The sequence below is a fragment of the Schistocerca nitens genome, chromosome 1, assembly GCF_023898315.1.
Source record: "Schistocerca nitens isolate TAMUIC-IGC-003100 chromosome 1, iqSchNite1.1, whole genome shotgun sequence".
NCBI lineage: Eukaryota > Metazoa > Arthropoda > Insecta > Orthoptera > Acrididae > Schistocerca > Schistocerca nitens.
This window is the reverse complement of record NC_064614.1, coordinates 606,577,646-606,598,098: the sequence shown is the minus strand read 5'-3', so window position 1 is coordinate 606,598,098 and position 20,453 is coordinate 606,577,646. Positions and strand designations below refer to the sequence as shown.

Below are 20,453 nucleotides of genomic sequence, written 5' to 3'. Positions count from 1 at the left end.
TATAAAAGGAAATGTTCCCTTTCTCATCATTGTCCAGCCAAAATTGCTAACTACAGAAGCTTGCAATTTGGCAAGGGTGTTGAACTTGTATTGCAAGCATCGTTTGAGAAGGGATTTTTCGAAATTCCACTGAAACAGTGGCTGATTACTGTAAGGCTAAGAAGTTGCTATGGAATTAGCAGTGCAGAAGAGAGTGGAATTGCCATCATGCACTCACCACTACCATTGACTAAATAGAGTATGGAATAAATACCATAATAAGGAAGTGCCAAAGTGGCCTGCCCACCGAAATCCAGGTAACGTTATTATTCGTCATAGCAACGCTCGTTTAAGCCAAGAAAATAAGAAAATAAAATCACTGCATGTCTGAGAAGTTGCTATGGAATTAGTAGTGCACAAGGCCATCCGCTCGCCTCATGTCGCATGTTCTAGCACAAAGGACCATGAATCCATTTCGCAAAGTTACAATCTAGAAACTTAAATCCACACTTGGATCAGAAGAAAAAGTCTAAAGAAGAGATGCTGAGGGCGATACTGCAACTTTGAGGACAATAATCAGATATCGCCCACAGCTGATCTCGCACTTGTAATACACAAAGTCTGACGCCAAGTACGACATTACACACGAATTACCGAATTTAAGAAACAAAATTTATGAGAAAAGAAATGATAATAGTGCTCTCTCACTAATGAATGCCTATTGCTCTGCCGCACGGGGTAGCCACATGGTCTGCGGCGACTTGTCACGGTCTGTGCAACTCCCCCTGTCGGATGTTCGAGTCCTCCCTCGTGCATGGGTGTGTGTGTTGTTCACAGCGTAAGTTAGTTTAAGTTAGATTAAGTAGTGTGTAGGCCTAGTGACCGATGACCTTAGCAGTTTGGTCCCATAGGACCTTACCAGAAATTTCCAAATTTCCTAGTGCTCTAAGTGCATTATAACTAACTAAATTGGCATTTATTGGGTAAATCCACGCTTACCGATATCAGCAACGCGACCTGAGACCTCCACCAGCGAGCAGGAGCAGAACAGAACTGATCAAGGTTCAACATCTCCAAAAGATAGATGGGAGCGTTGGGCCGCGAGAATTGGCGCGCTCCTAAGCCGGCCAATCAGAAGCCACGGGATTGCCGTAAAACACGATGCCGTTATGGCTAGCTGCCCGAACACCGGAAAAATGGCTCCTGATTAGTCAGAAAACGGTCAGTGTTTCGTCAGGGAGGCTACTTCGCAGTGTTAAAAGTGAGTGAGAAGTTAAGCTTCAGGGTTGGTCACAGCTTGTGAGATTAGGAAGGGGGATAACTTTGGCCAATGCATAGCATTCAAACTTGTCCCACATGCTCCTTATAGCAACAATCAATGAAGCAATAGGGGAAGCCATCATGGCCACTCTAGGGAGACTGCTAAATTGCTTTCACAAATAACAAAAAATTTCCTGTGCCAATCCTCTCTCACTGACTCACTGACCAGCGTATAAATTACTATAGAAAATTTCTAGCCATATTGGCATTCCACTGCAATTGTAAAACGATGAAAAGACTGCAAAACTAATAAAGTATGAAAGGCGTGCAGAGCGAATGAAACTGAAATGCATTTGTTTCAAACTACTAAAGCCTTTTTAAAGCTAGATCTATGAAAACTGGTATTCGCCTTCTCAGTTAAAAGTAAAAATATGTGTTTCAGTGTTTTTGGAAATTCAACCACTGCCAGGGTGAAATAGGGAATGAAATGTTTCATGAAAATATTTCATTATGAAAGTATTTTTAAACCTAAAAGTACAGAAATAGGTATTTGGCTTTTCAGTTAGAAACAAAAAACGTGTTTCGATGTTTTTGAAAATTCATTACTAAGGGGGTGAAATACAGGATGAAATTATTGTGAAAATATTTGATCTCAGTTAAAAATAATGAAACATGTGTTACGGGATGAATGTTAATAGGAAATATCTCCATAAGAACTGAAAAGGGAGACATTATTTATTGTTTTGGTCCACAACACTGTCTCCCAAAATATGGAAAGTAAAGAGAAGAGAAGTAGAAGAGATTTCTTTCCCAGTATCGAAGGTGGAGAAGAGCTCGTAGCTCTTACAGGCCCATCCACACACGACAATCTGTCTGCACAAATGTGTGCACACATGACATTGGCACAGACAGATCGTTGCATGTCAAGAGATTTCTGCAGAATTGAGATGGACACAAACCTGAAAGCTGGAATCGGAGGTTTGGCAAAATTGATCAAATCTGTAGGTCAAATCACATCTGTATAGGGAAGCGTGTGGACACAAATCGCCAGAGATCGGGGATGTGAAATGTGTTTGTGCCATGTATTTGATTAGCCAAGTTTCTTGTCTATGTGTGCACAGTGAATTCAAAATGGCAAATATAAGGCAATACAACAGAGAGTTCATTGCTGAATTTATCGAAATGGATAGGAGTCATACATGTTTGTGAAACAGGGAATACAGCTGTAGAGATAAGAAAGTAGCTACTTGTAATTCTTTAATAGAGAAATTACGTGTACTTCACCCTATGGCAAACTAGGAAATGATAAAAAGAAATTAACTTGTTGCGGAGAGTTTGCCACAAAGATCCAAGCACAGGAAGTACCAAAATCTATTCGATCTGTTGCCAGGGGATTGCTAGCGTACTTTCAGTCAGTACTGCACTATGCCATGATCTTGTGTGAAAGTGTTGCAAAAAGAAGTAGGCCCTATTTATGCTGAAGAAGAGTACATTCAGAATACTGAGTTCAGCTGATGATGGAAGATCTCGAAACAGTGCCTTCAGGGACAGATAATTACATCTATTTTTACTTCCTAACATGATACATGGTTCATAGCAAGAATGATTCAGAGGTGAACTGTAGAATTCAGTGCTGGTAGTACTTTCCAGATAAACTGTGACTACCTGTCTAGAGCTCAGAATGGTGTTTTACATTTGGGTGCAAAAGTCCTTAACAAGTTGCCGCTAGACTTCAGACAGGTAATTGAAGATACAGGCTCAGAAACAAACTACGCTATAAGTCATTGTCCATGTATATAACATTTATGAATACACTGTATTTCAAACTGTAAAAACATTGTCTGCAGCCCATCACAGTCAAGGTGCAGTACTTTACTCGTCTTCATGAGACCATCCTTCGAGATAGCGTAAGTAGCTTCGCAATTACTGGGCATGATATCACTTGTTTTGAAACTGCAGTAGAAAATTCCAGATCCTTACAGCACATTTTTAATGCCAGGAATCTTAACGTCACTGTCACCTGCTCATGCGGGGTAACTGCTGTCTGTATACAGGTATTTTTGAGTATAAAGAAAGATAATTAAACATTTCCAAATTCATTTGCAAATAATTACATGAGTCGTCGGGTTTACCCTGCAATTCATGAAGTAAATTTATGTGTAAAAGCTGCCTTTGAATAAGCAGGCACTCTCTAGTCCATTTTGATCTGTCTTTCTCTTTCTTGCGGTTTGTTTGCAACTTCTTTTTTCTTTTCTTTTTCTTGCAACATAAGTTGCGAATACTGACTGTAACAGAATTTCTTCACTTTCCGAATAAATGAAATAAACTACAAGGCTACGAAAGTATACTCACTAGCCGCTAAGGTTTCTTATCTACACAGACAGATGGTAGGTCAGGAGATGATAGGAACTTGTGTCGTACAAGGAACCACATTTCAGTGATCTACTGCATGCACAGACATTTGTGCATATATCTGTGCAAACTAAACCTTTTTGCTTTCTGCAATGATTCATTTTACAAACCTGAATACTGACTATTCCTCCTGATACACCCTTTATATCGATGATCTGCAACTCAACATGACAGATAAACAACACTGTTTTCTTTGCAGATGATAAAAGTGTTTTTTGAATAATGTTGAATGTAATATAAATCATGATTCTACAGGGTTGTTGATAAAATCAGCACTTAACATTCAGAGAACCGGTTAATTTTTAACTGAAACATAACACAATATATGTTGTTTCTCTTACTATAAGCAATAATGTATTGTTCCATAGTTGTCAATTAGCCAATGAATTAGGCTATTTTAAATTCTTAGGACTGAAGGTAGACGGAAAGCTTTCTTGGAAATTTCATGTTCAATATCTTAAGCAGAAACTGAATGCTACTTTCTTCATTATAAGAGTAATCTTCATCGTCTCAAACACTGCAATACAAAGGCTTTTTTAATTTGCTTGTTTTCATACATTTATCTCCTATGGTGTTATATTTGGGGCAACTCTGGACACTTACCAAGAATATTTTTATCCCAGAAAAAGGCCATCAGACTGACCTACAGTGTCGGTTTGGGAACTTTGTGTAGGCCTTTGTTCTAGTGTCTTGGATTTATAAGTCTGCCAACCCTTACATAAAGGCTATTCATTTCCGAAATTTATAGTTGGTAATACTGACTCATTGCCGGCCAAAGTGGCCGTGCGATTCTAGGTGCTGCAGTCTGGAACTGCGAGAGCGCTACGGTCGCAGGTTCGAATCCTGCCTCGGGCATGGATGTGTGTGATGTCATTAGGTTAGTTAGGTTTAACTAGTTCTAAGTTCTAGGGGACTAATGACCTCAGAAGTTGAGTCCCATAGTGCTCAGAGCCATTTTTGAACTGACTCATTCAGGACAAACTTCAATAATCATTCAGTGAAAAATAGACAGGCTGACGGTACGCATTTGGTTATCCTCTCTGTAAGACAGAGTCACACTTGATTCAATGAAATGGCTGGAATTTTAAAACATTCCAGTATGCATTTCAAATGGGGGCAACACAGAGTTCGTTGTCAATGAAATGGAACAGGACATCAAGTTTCAGGTTTCTCGTGAATAAAAGTTTGAATCTGACGAAGGTGCCTTCTTTTTTCGGGGGGGGGGGCTGAGGGGGGGGGATGCTGTCGTCATCTGCTAACATCGGAATTTAACCGATTTGCTCCACACTCATTCGGTTTATAATAGCAGATGTCGTAATTTGCGTCTTATTGAGATTTATTTAATTATTTCGCTTTGATTTTACGACACATTGCGAATTTTCAATGACTCTGGTACAGGGTATCATGCACAATCTGCGACTGGATTGAACATGCCTTGCTGGGGAGCTCACAGTATGTTATGCAGGATAAAGGGTAATCAACATCTAGAAGTAAGTTCAGGAATGCTCCAGAAAAGTGTGTTGGGACTCTTGCTGTTCATGTTGTATATTAATGACTCTGCAGATAATAGTAATTGTAACTTCAGACTTTTTGCAAATGATGCAGCTATCTCTAATAAATATTCATTCAGATTCTGATAAGATTTCAAAGTGATGCAAAGATTAGCAACTTGCTTGAAATGTTTAGAAATGGAACATTGTGAGCTTCACAGGACGAAAGAACGTAGTATCCTATGTCTGTAACATCAATGAATCACTTTGGAATTGTTCAACTCATAAAAATACCTGGATGTAATCCTTTCTAGTGATATAAAAGAGAATGATAACATCGGCACAGTCGTAGGTGGGAGACTTCAGTTAGTTATTACAATACTAGGGAAATGCTATCTCTACAAAGAAGATTGCTTACTAATCACTCATATGACCCATCGTAGAATATTTTTCAAGTGTGCATGATGCATATGACTAATGGGGGACACTGAATGTATACAGAAAAGGACAGCATAAATGGTCAAAGGTTTGTTTGAACCTTCAGAGAGTGTCATGGAAAGGCTAAAAGAACTGACAAATCACAGCCCTGATGATAGATGTAAACTATTCTGAGACAGCCTACTTACAAAATTTCAAGAGCCAGTTTTAATTATGGACTCCACAAATATACTACAAGTCCTTACTGATAGCTCATATAGGGATTGTGAGGACAAGATTAGATTAAGCACAGTGTGCACAGAGGCATTCAGACTCATTCTTCCCATTTCCCATATTCCATGGAAAGGGAAAATCCCTAATAACTGGTAAAATGGGGTGTATCCTCTACAATACACTTTACTATGGTTTGCACAGTATGGGTGTAGGTGTAGACGACTTCAACAATTTTTACACTGTGAGTGTTCTTTCACAAGAGAGGCCAGATATCTGAAAGTGAAAAATGATTTAGATTTTATAATACTTAATGAACAGAGCAGATGTCTACACTGTGTATAAATAAGAACATAAATGGATTTGGGAACGTCCTTAAATTACTCTTTTAAGAGGTAAAGTGGGCTGTATTAAAGGAGTAAAAAATACGTTTGTCTCTTGCATTATTTGCTACTTAGGGAAAACAAACAAACTGGATAAGCTAAACAGATTCTATGCATTCATTTATAAATATGTTTGATGTATATATATATATATATATATATATATATATATATATATATATATATTTGCTAGCTAATAAATGATGATGTTTTGATATTTTGTTTCAGCGCTCAGGAGTTCACCGCTCAAGAAGATCCATTACGACGTTTACTTAATTCTGATACTTTATTCCAATCGTTTGTATCATGGATGGTATTTCACTTCTGATGAGCAATAATGAACCAGGCGAACTGATTTAATGTTGACGTTCCATTTATGGGAAGACTCGATCATTTGACGGTGATGTCGCCTGACCTTCCGTTACATGTTGTTGTCGTATAGTGGGAATCAGTCTTGAGCATTGTTCAGAAATGTGTGTGCTCTTCAGCAGATTTCATTTTCAGTCATCTTTCAGCAGAACTGGAAAAACTGAGTGGTAAGTCCCAAATATGCAAAGTCAGGATGACATGTTGCTTTGTGGTACACTCCTCCTGTTCTGTACACCGAACGAAGTAGCACAGTGGTTAGCACTCTAGAATCCCATTCGGCAGGACGACGGTTCAAACCCGCGTCTGGTCATCCTGCTTTAGGTTTTCCACTATACCGTATCCCTTAACAGCTTGAGGCAAATTTCGGGATGGGTCCTTTGAAAGGGCACGTCCGATTTCCTTGCCTATCTTCCCTAATCCGAGGATGTGCTCTGTCTCTAATGACCTCACTGTCGACGGATAGTTAAACACTAATCTCTTCCTCCATCCTCTGTTTTGTACAGGAGCTCCTCGCAGTAGTTCAGAATTTTTCTCTGTGATATTTTATTTATTGGTATACTTTATCACCATTATTTAATCGTGATTTATTAATTCTTTTGTTAATAAAATTTCTTATAAGGTTTCTGTAAAATTTGAAGTGTAGTGACTCATTCCATGACCAGGTAGCTTCGTCTAGCATGATTTGACGGAACGTAATAAATAAATAAAAATATTAAGTAAATAATATTTAACTTTCATAACTATTAATTCGTAGGGTAGCGTGTTAACTATTTGATTTCCTTAAAACTCATTCATTTATTTGAAAGCAGTTGGGAACTTGAAATTTTATGCGCCATGATCCTTCGACTCCTGTGTTTTTTTATGTGTCTGATAGTAATAAAATAGCTTTACTATGGATTCAAGTTTTGTAGTTAATATATAATGACAGAACGTCATCTGAAACTTGTGTCGAGGAATTTTCGATGACATCGAAAAGTATTAGAATCAACGATATTATATGTTTTCCTAGAACTTAAACACCTCTGAGTGTGCAGGTAATGGGGGAGTAATTCTAAAGTCTGTATTTTGTTATTATTGTTGTTGAACTGTTTCAACCATGGATGGGAATAAGGATGAAGCAGAAAGGTGTATCGAGTATGCAGTTAAGTTTCTTGCGGAGGGCAGACTTGATAAAGCCGAAAAGTTTCTTCAGAAAGCTGAGAGGTTATACCCAACTCAAAAAGCCAAAGGTGAGAGGTGTTATGTTTTATATGTTTGAAGTAGGCGAAATTAATGATTCATAAGTGCCGTGCGTCCGTATGACCGTGTAATGAATATACATTATTGGTGTTGATATGAAAGCGCGATGCGTTTTGTTTTTTGGATTAACCTATACTTTGGTGGTAAGCTTGACGTCTGCTTGCATCATTCCTACATAGTTCTTAAAAGTAAGTTATGTAGAGAGATATAGCAGCTTTTATAATTACTTCATTGTACTACACAAATTTTTGTGGGTGTAGGCCTCTTGGACATAATTTTGGACGTCTTGTGTGTGGGTGTTTTTTTTTTCAGATAATTTGTAGCACTCGTGCTTTTTGGACGATTGTGACAGCTGTCAGAATTTGAGAGCTGGAGCGTTACATGTTCGTGTGAATATTTAAGCAATAAACTTTCGTGCGTGAACTTTTGAGTGATTATTTCACTTTTGTCATCACTTGTATTTGTGAAAGTGCCAATGTAAGTCTTTGTTCGCAGTCCACTTTAAACTGATGTTTGGGGAAGGGGCGAGGTAGGGAATATGGGCAGGTTCTGTTTTTCATAGTCCCCCTCCCCTCCCATTTCTTTTCTAAAGTGCTTGTGTTACTTGATTTGGAGGTGGGTAAAGTTTTGTGAGGTGAAGATGTTGAAGCCTGCTCATTAGGCAGTATATGTTACAAACAAATAGTCAAGTCGTTCACTTTTTCGGAAATAATGTCTGTAAGTCAGCCAAAATAATTTTTGTTTTACTTTAGAAGGACTGAAGTGATTCCTGCGTAAAATATATTGTTGAAGTAAGTAGTATCGAAGCTTTCAAAATCTTCTCACAGCTCCGTACAACATATTTACTTTATATCGTTGTGGATCTAATAACTTTCTGTTGTACTGGATGCATCCAGAATTAATGAACTTCACTGTCATGTGGCTGCATTGTTTAATACAGTTATGAAAAGGGGTTAAAGTGTAGTATTGGACCCCCTCCCCCCCATTGATAGATTGATCTGTAGCGTAGCTAGAGGTCTTTGTTAGATTATATGGAGACAATTTGGTTAGAAATTGGTGAAGCTAACAATATGAAAGGCCAATAAAGGTTGTGGTAACAAATTTGCCTGTTATACTTTTATTAAAATTACTTGGTAATTGACACATTGCAGCTGGGGGGGGGGGGGCGGAGGCTAGGGGCATTGTTGTCATTGTGCATCCAGCTGTGCTTCACAAGGTGCTGCATGTACCCTGAAAACAGACAACTCGGTGAGCACGTGGGGCTCGAGAAAGATCTGTGGTTGCATGGAGACTGTCCCCTACCATTTGACTCACTGAAATGACAGTGCAAAGTAATTTTAATCTGAGTGTAGTACAGCCAAATTTTGTCCCCTACCATTTGACTCACTGAAATGACAGTGCAAAGTAATTTTAATCTGAGTGTAGTACAGCCAAATTTGTATAGCTGTGCAATTTGGAAAAATGCTAGAAGGGTCCTATGCCTAACTTTTACCGGAAAAGCAGCATGAATATATGCATGTTAAAAATTTAGCATTTTGCTGTTCTGGTCATAGGAACACTATGAAAGCCTAACATGTGGTTTAATAAGACATTATTTTGCAATATAGCCTTAGTTACTCATGAGTTACAGTATGCTATGCAGTAAATGAGATACTATGTTATTTATCTTTGTATGTAGACCATAGTACTACTAGGACTATACGCCAATGAAAATATGGAATAGTGCAGCTATAGCTAGCAGTAGAAGAATAGATGCTACAAAATGTTATTGGTTGAAGATTCCTAGTGCCATATTGTACAGCAATATACTTATGTTGTAGAGAAAGCAATTATTTTTCGGTTTCCAAAAGGTGTATTTGATTCCATCATCCTGGTTAATTGCCCATTGGCCATTGTTTGTCTATAATAAATAAATAAATAAAAATTTAATGGGTACACTAGCCTCATGAAATCATTTTCACTTATGGTCTTACAGCCTGCAGTGGTAGTATGTAGCATGGCTCTGTACAGGAAAGCAATAGAAGACCACCTCTACTAGTGAGTTTTGTTTTAAGTGCTTATTAGGAAATAGTCTTGTCTTCAGTTTACGCTATTAACAGTTTCATTACACTATGGTCGAGTGCTGTTTCATCTGTTTCATTTTGCAACTTAATAATTTTCTTGTGAACTGAAAAAGAGTAAGTCATATTGTATATTTTACCGTACAGGGTGCTCTTGCACTACTGGTATTCATTGCTTGGACTTTGTGTAGTTGATGACCGTATAGTGCTGTGTTTTTTGTCCCTGATATGAAAGGTGCACCCCTAGACTTTCCTGACATGTTGGCAGCCTGGGCAATTTTTCTGCAGTCCCAATTTTCATCTCCATATGAATTGCTGGAAAACAAAGAGAAAAGCAATGATTTGACTAGAAGATTTGCAACAAGAAATCTTTTATCCATGCAGCTACTTTCCTGTCTACCTCGCAAATGGAGTTTCCCCTATGGAGTATCCCCTGATCTATTCTACAAATGTACTTCCAGTGTGATAAAAGCCTACATACAGAATTACAGTAAGGTGAAGAATCTAGGAAGCCTCTGCCTGTTGCTGCATAATGATTGCAGTATAATTTTAAACGAATCCCAGTGTCACAGAGGCATCTAAGCAGTCATTCTTCTCATATGCCATATACAAATGCAATCCAAAGAAACCCAAATAAAGTATATTACGTGAAGTATCCTTCCTCAATACACTCGATTGGCTTGTACAGTTCGGCGTAGAAAATATGAGGTTTGGAGCAAGAGTCATTGCATTTAGTTTTTTCTTGTTGATATCAAAGGTGGTTGGAAAATGGGGTCGACCAAAGCGTCCGATCCCACCCGTCGGCTTTGACCCGTGACGGAAAGCTGTTGTGGTGTGTGACGTCACGACGGCGCGGAATTTAGTTTGTGAGAGTGGCGTGTTTGTAGGTGTCGTTTTGATGCTACCAGTGGTGCTCTGTGGTGGTGTTAGGTGATGTTTTTGGTTTAGTTTGCGAGTGTGGCGTCGTGTGTGAATTTTGGTAAATTGCTTTTTTTATGTCTTTGGTAGGTATGGATATGACTGACAGGGTCAAGAGTTTTCGGTTGTCGGCTTTGATGGGGGACAGTGCGTTGTCTAATAAAATTTCTTCAACTATTCGGATTTTTGGATGAAGTCGCGAAGTGTTCAGCATGTCGTGAAGAAATGAGGCTTACTTAAAGTTCCGGCGTCTCGGACCAGGGACGGCTGTATGTGGAGATGCCGTAAGGATAACAGGTCAAGGGAAGTGTTCGATCCCAATGTGTGGCTGTGAAAGTTGGTATTGGTATCGGGAGATGTTTTTGAGCTATATAGGTCACAGGAAGTGTTAGGTCCTAATTTATGGGATCAGGAGCTGCTGTTGAGCTATATAGGTCAAGGGAAGTGTCCGATTCCAGATGATATTGTGTTTAGTGGTATTTGGGGAGTTTTGTGATGTCGTTTTGTGTGGTTTTGTATGGGGGGCGGGAGTCTAAATTTGTTTATATTTAGTTTGTCCCCACCCAAAAAACCCCTATTTCCCGCGCTTGTCCCGTTAGTGTCATTAGGCTTTTTGTGGAACGTGTGTGTGTGTGTGTGTGTGTGTGTGTTTGTTTTTTGGTGTATTTTCGTCCTCATAATGTGTACGTAACGACTTTATATGCGCCATATTGGATTCGTCCTCATAATGTGTACGTAACGACTTTATACGCGCCATATTGTAATAATGGTTTATGGTCGTTTCTGCCATATTTGTGACGTCATGGGTCACAGCAGACGGGTGGGATCGGACGCTTCTGTATTTCCGGAAAATGTGACATATATAGATGAGAGTGTGGTGGGAACTATATGTGTGGACACTGAAGAACATGCAAATATTGTACCTCTAATATTTAGTATGGTAGTGTGCAGGACAATATGGGCTTATGGTTCAAAATGATTGCAGCCCAGGGTACACACGGACGACGTGACAAGACTGGACGTAAAGGCCCTTGCAATGTTCACCCTGTGGTGTCAACAATGGGGAGGTATCGAATACCATCTGCATCACCATTTGGTGCACCAAATTTGAATTGGATCATCTGTTGTTGCATGGCATTGGCAGTGTCCTCTCATATTGCAAACTGCTTACCATGAAGTGGTTCCTTTACCTTTCGTACGAGATCAGAGATACAAGGCACATCCTCAGTGTCGCAGTTACAACTGTACTTACTGCCTTATGTGGTTTTGTGCTGCCATGCAGTATGATTGCACTACCCATAAGATCAGGACATTTCTCCTGAATGCCACAGTGTACCTGTCTCACCAGGAAGCCCTGCTCACTGTTCTAATATGTGGCACACAATGACATCCTTGATGTCATATGTGATAACCATCTGTTTCACAAGGGGAAGGATATTGATGGTACTTCTGCTGCCATGTTGATCTGGCATGTCACCACTCTGTGAATTGACGTTTGACCTCTGGTTTGTATGCCCTGACCCAAAATTCATCAGTTGCAATTATTCATGGAAGAAAATGGTCACATCCTGTTGCCAGCATGCTTGTTGGCCGAAACATACTGCAGAATGCACCCATCACTGAACTTCCGTCACTTCATGCTGTACCCACCATGATGTGGTTTTATGCAGTTGCAGCTCTTTGCACAATATTCTGTGAATAGTTCATTTCTCAAAGGAATTTGCTCTTACCGCAGTAGGGTCAATCATCTGTCATCTTGCAGCAGCTGCTCGATGATGGCAGGGACCATGTCGGTCCACATACTGACTCGTTCTGATGTTGCTGATTACTGTGGCCAGACATCCATCGCTCTGGATGATGAACCCTTAGGCCTCCAGGGGAAATTATTATGCTAATAGGTTACCTAAGGGAGCCTCCACGATCCTCCTGTTCCCTACATCAATCCATAAATGTTACTTACAGTCACGTATAAGACACTGTATCTTACAGAAACGAAAAGCAGAAATATGATACAACAGACTCTAAATGATAAAAGCCTCACAAAAAAAAGTAATATCACTTCGCCACTCTTGCAGAGAAGCTATAATCTTATGTTGCACTTGTATTGGTTATACTTACTGCACTCTTGACTGCACACTACGGCAAGAGGAACCTCCCCGGTGGAGTGACCCTGACAGTCTGCCAGATTCCTTAAGGCATGTTCAGGCTTACTTGACCTACAAATTGGATTACATCTCTTTATCTTTACCACAGGCTCACATTTTTAAACTTCCTGCAGGACAGAAAGAATTACTATCTGATTTAGATAACCTGTGGTAGTTGGGTATGGATATGGCAAGAAGATGCTGCCTGCCACAAGTTTTGCCTCGTGGAACTCCTCACCTGGCTCCACTTCTGGCCAGACATAAACACATCAGATATTACATCACTGTACTTTAAATACATCTATAGATTATTTGTCCTTATCACCCAGGATAAATTGAATGACTTCTTCCTTTTTTTATAGCATCCTATTCTGGGAGTTGCAAGTGTACACCTGTAATCACAGTTCTTGTCCTGGGGTAGCATTTACCTAAAGGCTTACTCCAACCAGTCTATTGAGTTGGTGCACAAGTTCATAGTGTTGTCCCTAAGTGTAATAAACACGACGTGTACCCAAAAGAGTGACTTCAGTCATCAATAATGTATCTAACTTCACTATTTACAACAGTCTGCCAATGTAGGGGTAACTTTTTGATTCTGCAGCTGTAGAAATCTCGTGGTTCGAGGCGATGAATTGATCGAGCCATGTTAGGGGCATTTTTTCATCTGAAAATTAAGTTCCTTGAAAATTGTTTGATAGAGCAGAAAAGGTGAAAATCTGAGGGCACAAGATCAGATAAATATGTGGGATGTGGAATAACTTCCTATCCCAACTCTTGTATAATGGTTTTTGTCGCTCCAGCAGAATGTGGGTGGACATTATTGTGGAGTAGCATGACTTCACAGTCTTCCTGGTCGTTGTTCTGGGATTATGTCTTCAAGGTGTTTCAGTTGTTGACAGTAAATGCGAGCAGTGATGGCTACACCATGATTAAGCAATTTGTAGCATGCCACACGATCACTATTCCACCAGATGCATAACATTATCTATTGTGGATGGGTGCAGGTCTATACTTCTCATCAGTACTGATACAGGACAGAAATGTTAGGTGTTGTTCACTAGGCAATTGATGATGAGCAAGCATGAGCAACCAAACTGCCCTTGTCAAAGATTTACTGTCCTACACTCGTAGTCTCTGCTGGAAATATCACTTTGCCACGAAGAAAAATAATCCTGAGCCTAATCCTAATGATCCAACTCCCCAAGACACTATCCAAATTGAACCCTGCCTGGAACAGTTCCGTCCTCCATCACAGCGGGACCCACCTCCTCTTCCTCAAAATCACCCTCTCCAAACCTTCCAGGAATTTCTGACTTCCAGCCTTGCCTCTCAATCCTTCTTAAAAAACCTTAATCCTACTCCCAACATCACCACTGCTGAAGCCCAGGCTATCCGTGATCTGAAGGCTGACCGATCCATCGTCATTCTTCCGGCGGACAAGGGTTCCATGACCGTGGTACTTGATCGTCGGGAGTATGTCGCTGAGGGACTGCGTCAGCTTTCAGACAACACCACATACAAAGTTTGCCAAGGTAATCCCAGTCCTGATGTCCAGGCGGAGCTTCAAGGAATCCTCAGAACCCTAGGCCCCCTGCAAAACCTTTCACCTGACTCCATCAACCTCCTGACCCCACCGACACCCCGCACCCCTACCTTCTACCTTCTTCCTAAAATTCACAAACCCAATCATCCCGGCCGCCCCATTGTAGCTGGTTACCAAGCCCCCACAGAACGTATCTCTGCCTACATAGATAAACACCTTCAACCCATTACATGCAGTCTCCCATCCTTCATCAAAGACACCAACCACTTTCTCGAACGCCTGGAATCCTTACCCAATCTGTTAGCCCCAGAAACCATCCTTGTAACCATTGATGCCACTTCCCTATACACAAATATCACGCACGTCCAGGGCCTCGCTGCGATGGAGCACTTCCTTTCACGCCGATCACCTGCCACCCTACCTAAAACCTCTTTCCTCATTACCTTAGCCAGCTTCATCCTGACTCACAACTTCTTCACTTTTGAAGGCCAGACATACCAACCATTAACAATTAAAGGGAACAGCCATGGGTACCAGGATGGCCCCTTCGTATGGCAACCTAAAGCCTTCTCGGTTACCCAGCCTGCCAACCCAAAGTTTGGTACAGATTTATTGATGACATCTTCATGATCTGGACTCACAGTGAAGAAGAACTCCAGAATTTCCTCTCCAACCTCAACTCCTTTGGTTCCATCAGATTCACCTGGTCCTACTCCAAATCCCATGCCACTTTCCTTGACGTTGACCTCCATCTGTCCAACGGCCAGCTTCACACATCCGTCCACATCAAACCCACCAACAAGCAACAGTACCTCCATTATGACAGCTGCCACCCATTCCATATCAAACGGTCCCTTCCCTACAGCCTAGGCCTTCGTGACAAACAAATCTGCTCCAGTCCGGAATCCCTGAACCATTACACCAACAACCTGAAAACAGCTTTCGCATCCCGCAACTACCCTCCCGACCTGGTACAGAAGCAAATAACCAGAGCCACTTCCTCATCCCCTCAAACTCAGAACCTCTCACAGAAGAACCCCAAAAGTGTCCCACTTGTGACGGGATACTTCCCGGGCCTGGATCAGACTCTGAATGTGGCTCTCCAGCAGGTATACGACTTCCTCAAATCCTGCCCCGAAATGAGATCCATCCTTCATGAAATCCTCTCCACTCCACCAAGAGTGTCTTTCCGCCGTCCACCTAACCTTCGTAACCTCTTGGTTCATCCCTATGAAATCCCCAAACCACCTTCCCTACCCTCTGGCTCCTACCCTTGTAACCGCCCCCGGTGTAAAACCTGTCCCATGCACCCTCCCACCACCACCTACTCCAGTCCTGTAACCCGGAAGGTGTACACGATCAAAGGCAGAACCTCGTGAAAGCACCCACGTGATTTACCAACTGACCTGCCTACACTGTGAAGCTTTCTATGTGGGAATGACCAGCAACAAACTGTCCATTCGCATGAATGGACACAGGCAGACAGTGTTTGTTGGTAATGAGGATCACCCTGTGGCTAAACATGCCTTGGTGCACGGCCAGCACATCTTGGCACAGTGTTACACTGTCCGGGTTATCTGGATACTTCCCACTAACACCAACCTATCCGAACTCCGGAGATGGGAACTTGCCCTTCAATATATCCTCTCTTCCCATTATCCACCAGGCCTCAACCTCCGCTAATTTCAAGTTGCTGTCACTCATACCTCACCTGGCATTCAACAACATCTTTGCCTCTGCACTTCGCCTTGACTGACATCTCTGCCCAAACTCTTTGCCTTTAAATGTGTGTGTGTGTGTGTGTGTGTGTGTGTGTGTGTGTGTGTGTGTGTGTGTGTGTGTGTGTGTGTGTGTGCGCGCGCGCCGTCGTTTTTTCCCCCCTAAGGTAAGTCTTTTTGCTTCCCGGATTGGAATGACTATACTTACCCTCTCCCTTAAAACCCACATCCTTTAGTCTTTCCCTCTCCTTCCCACACTCCTGACGAAGCAACCGTTGGTTGCGAAAGCTTGAAATTTTGTGTGTGTGTGTGTGTTTTTTTTTTTAATTGTCTGTCTACCAGCGCTTTCCCGTTTGGTAGGTCATGGAATCTTTGTTTTTAATATATTTTTCCCATGTGGAATGTTTCTTTCTGTTTTATTCATATATGTATTAAATTAGAAGTAATATATTATGGTTTTGGCTTAGAGCATATGTCACCCATACAGCTTTTTGAACCTTCCCCATTGCATGCAAATGTTGCATGATCGTGTAATGACCACAGTTGCTAGTTCTCGAGTTCTCTGATGTGGATCATTGTGGATTATTGTGTTTAAATGGCCTTCATCAAATTGTGAAGGTCTTCCTGAACATGGAGAGTCACTGTTGTCAAACTGATCCTCCTTAAAATGAGGAAACAATTTTCTTGCCGTGCTCTGTCCAGTGGCACTATCTCCATTCAGGGTGCAAATGTTTCTGGCTTCCTCCGCTGCTGACACCCCTCAATTGAACTCAAACAAGAATATTGTTGGAAGTGTCCAGATTTCTCCACTTTGCACTCCATTTTCTAGTGTCGACAGCTCCACTCACAACCTGCAAATGACAGCATGTAAACTGAAATAGCAATAGTGCACTACAAATAAAAAATGACAGTTGATAAATAAATCCATAGCAACCAGAATACCAACATGCAAAACAAAAACACTATGAACTTCTGCACAAACCCATTGTCTTCACCTGTATGTGTTGTGCATCTTCTTTTGGCAAATCGCTGGGATTACTTGTTCTCAGTATTGGGACATTGTCACAGCTTGTCTCAGCTTTATTCTATATAACTTGAAAATTCTGCTATTTCACTAATAATGAGGATAAAGGGACTAATAATCAAATTTGAATCCTATAGAAACCATATGGATCATCATTTATCAAGGCTCAATAGGAAGGCAAGGCAAGCAGTTAAATGTGTTGTTATAGTATTTGTTGAATTGAGTTGTTATAGTACTTGTTGCTTAGTAGCGACTATTACTGGTGAGTTTGCTGACCTTTAGTCTCAGTAATTCCAATAAGTTTTTGGGCCTGTCAAGTATCTTTGACAAATCGTTCGTGATATCAGGGACTATGGTCCAACTTTTAGAAAGGTATCATTAATACACTATCAAAAATTTTAATAAAAATGTCAGTTCTTTTAAAGTATAATTCTGGTGTTTGGTACATTTTTCATTGCTGGATTGGCCACTTAAAATGTGTTCCCATCTGGATTTGTTAGGCTTAAAAATGTTGACCAGGCTTGGCTTATTGTGGTTACAACCTAACAATGAGACTATTTGGCAGAGACCATACTTTTCTTACAGACATTCATAAATATCTAAGGTAAAATGTTACTGATTTGGCAGTGAAAAACTTCATTTTGGTGAGAGAAAATGCATGTAGTGTTCTTTAGGTCAGGAACCCCTGTTTAACATTTGTCCAGTGAACTGGTTCGTATTCTGGAGTTCAATTTCAGAAATCCTGAAAAATATCCATTTGTTGTTCTGGTCTTCAGTCCTGAGACTGGTTTGATGCAGCTCTCCATGCTACTCTATCCTGTGCAAGCTTCATCATTTCCCAGTACCTACTGCAACCTACATCCTTCTGAATCTGCTTAGTGTATTCAACTTTGGGCTCCCTCTACAATTTTTACCCTCCACACTGCCCTCCAATACTAAACTGGTGATCCCTTGATGGCTCAGAACATGTCCTACCAACCGATCCCTTCTTCTAGTTAAGTTGTGCCACAAACTTCTCTTCTCCCAAATCCTATTCAATATCTCCTCATTAGTTATGTAATCTACCCATCTAATCTTCAGCATTCTTCTGTAGCACCACATTTCGAAAGCTTCTATTCTCTTCTTGTCCAAACTAGTTATCGTCCATGTTTCACTTCCATACATGGCTACGCTCCATACAAATACTTTCAGAAACGACTTCCTAACACTTAAATCAATACTCGATCTTAACAAATTTCACTTCTTCGGAAACGCTTTCCTTGCCATTGCCAGTCTACATTTTATATCCTCTCTACTTCGACCATCATCAGTTATTTTGCTCCCCAAATAGCAAAACTCCTTTACTACTTCAAGTGTCTCATTTCCTAATCTAATTCCCTCAGCATCACCCGACTTAATTCGACTACATTCCATTATCCTCGTTTTGCTTTTGTTGATGTTCATCTTATACCCTCGTTTCATGACACTGTCCATTCTGTTCAACTGCTCTTCCAAGTCCTTTGCTGTCTCTGACAGAATTACAATGTCATCGGCGAACCTTAAAGTTTTTATTTTTTCTCCATGGATTTTAATACCTACTCCAAATTTTTCTTTAGTTTCCTTCACTGCTTGCTCAATATACAGATTGAATAACATCGGGGAGAGGCTACAACCCTGTCTCTCTCCCTTCCCAACCACTGCTTCCCTTTCGTGCTCCTCGACTCTAATAACTGCCATCTGGTTCTGTACAAATTGTAAATAGCCTTTTGCTCCCTGTATTTTACCCCTACCACCTTCAGAATTTGAAAGAGAGTATTCCAGTCAACATTGTCAAAAGCTTTCTCTAAGTCTACAAATGCTAGAAACGTAGGTTTGCCTTTCCTTAATCTAGCTTCTAAGATAAGTCGTAGGGTCAGTATTGCCTCACGTGTTCCAACATTTCTATGGAATCCATACTGATCTTTCCCGAGGTCAGCTTCTACCAGTTTTTCCATTCGTCTGTAGAGAATACGCGTTAGTATTTTGCATCCGTGACTTATTAAACTGATTGTTCGATAATTTTCACATCTGTCTGCACCTGTTTTCTTTGGGATCGGAATTATTATATTCTTCTTGAAGTCTGAGGGTATTTCGCCTGTCTCGTACATCTTGCTCACCAGATGGTAGAGTTTTGTCAAAACTGGCTCTCCCAAGGCCGTCAATAGTTCCAATGGAATGTTGTCTACTCCCGGGGCCTTGTATCGACTCAGGTCTTTCAGTGCTCTGTCAAACTCTTCACGCAATATCGTATCTCCCATTTCATCTACATCCTCTTCCATTTCTATAATATTGTCCTCAAGTACATCGCCCCTGTATAGACCCTCTATATACTCCTTCAACCTTTCTGCTTTCCCTTCTTTGCTTAGAACTGGGTTTCCATCTGAGCGCTTGATATTCATACAAGTGGCTCTCTTTTCTCCAAAGGTCTCTTTAATTTTCCTGTAGGCAGTATCTATCTTGCCCCTAGTGAGATAAGCCTCTACATCCTTACATTTGTCCTCTAGCCATCCCTGCTTAGCCATTTTGCACTTCTGTCGATCTCATTTTTGAGACGTTTGTATTGCTTTTTGCCTGCTTCATTTACTGCATTTTTATATTTTCTCCTTTCATCAATTAAATTCAATATTTCTTCTGTTACCCAAGGATTTCTACTAGCCCTCGTCTTTTTACCTACTTGATCCTCTGCTGCCTGCACTACTTCATCCCTCAGAGCTACCCATTCTTCTTCTACTGTATTTCTTTCCCCCGTTCCTGTCAATTGTTCCCTTATGCTCTCCCTGTAACTCTGTACAACCTCTGGTTTAGTCAGTTTATCCAGGTCCCATCTCCTTAAATTCCCACCTTTTTGCAGTTTCTTTAGTTTTAATCTACAGTTCATAACCAATAGATTGTGGTCAGAGTCCACATCTGCCCCTGGAAATGTCTTACAATTTAAAACCTGGTTCCTAAATCTCTGTCTTACCATTATGTAATCTATCTGAAACCTGTCAGTATCTCCAGGCTTCTTCCATGTATACAACCTTCTTTTATGATTCTTGAACCAAGTGTTAGCTATGATTAAGTTGTGTTCTGTGCAAAATTCTATCAGGCGGCTTCCTCTTTCATTTCTTAGCCCCAATCCATATTCACCTACTACGTTTCCTTCTCTCCCTTTTCCTACTACCGAATTCCAGTCACCCATGACTATTAAATTTTTGTCTCCCTTCACTATCTGAATAATTTCTTTTATTTCATCATACATTTCTTCA

At 40.6% G+C, this 20,453-nt stretch overlaps 1 protein-coding gene across 1 annotated transcript in view; it reads left to right on the top strand.

Moving 5' to 3' along the window:
* Positions 1 to 7,557: 7,557 nt before the first annotated feature.
* LOC126256750 (dnaJ homolog subfamily B member 12) overlaps positions 7,558 to 20,453 on the top strand; it is a 138,968-nt gene continuing 126,072 nt past the window's right edge. Inside the window, exon 1 of the mRNA XM_049955506.1 lies at positions 7,558 to 7,770. Coding sequence (XP_049811463.1) covers positions 7,638 to 7,770 — 133 coding nt within the window. The 5' untranslated portion in view covers positions 7,558 to 7,637. The remainder of the gene's footprint in view (positions 7,771 to 20,453) is intronic.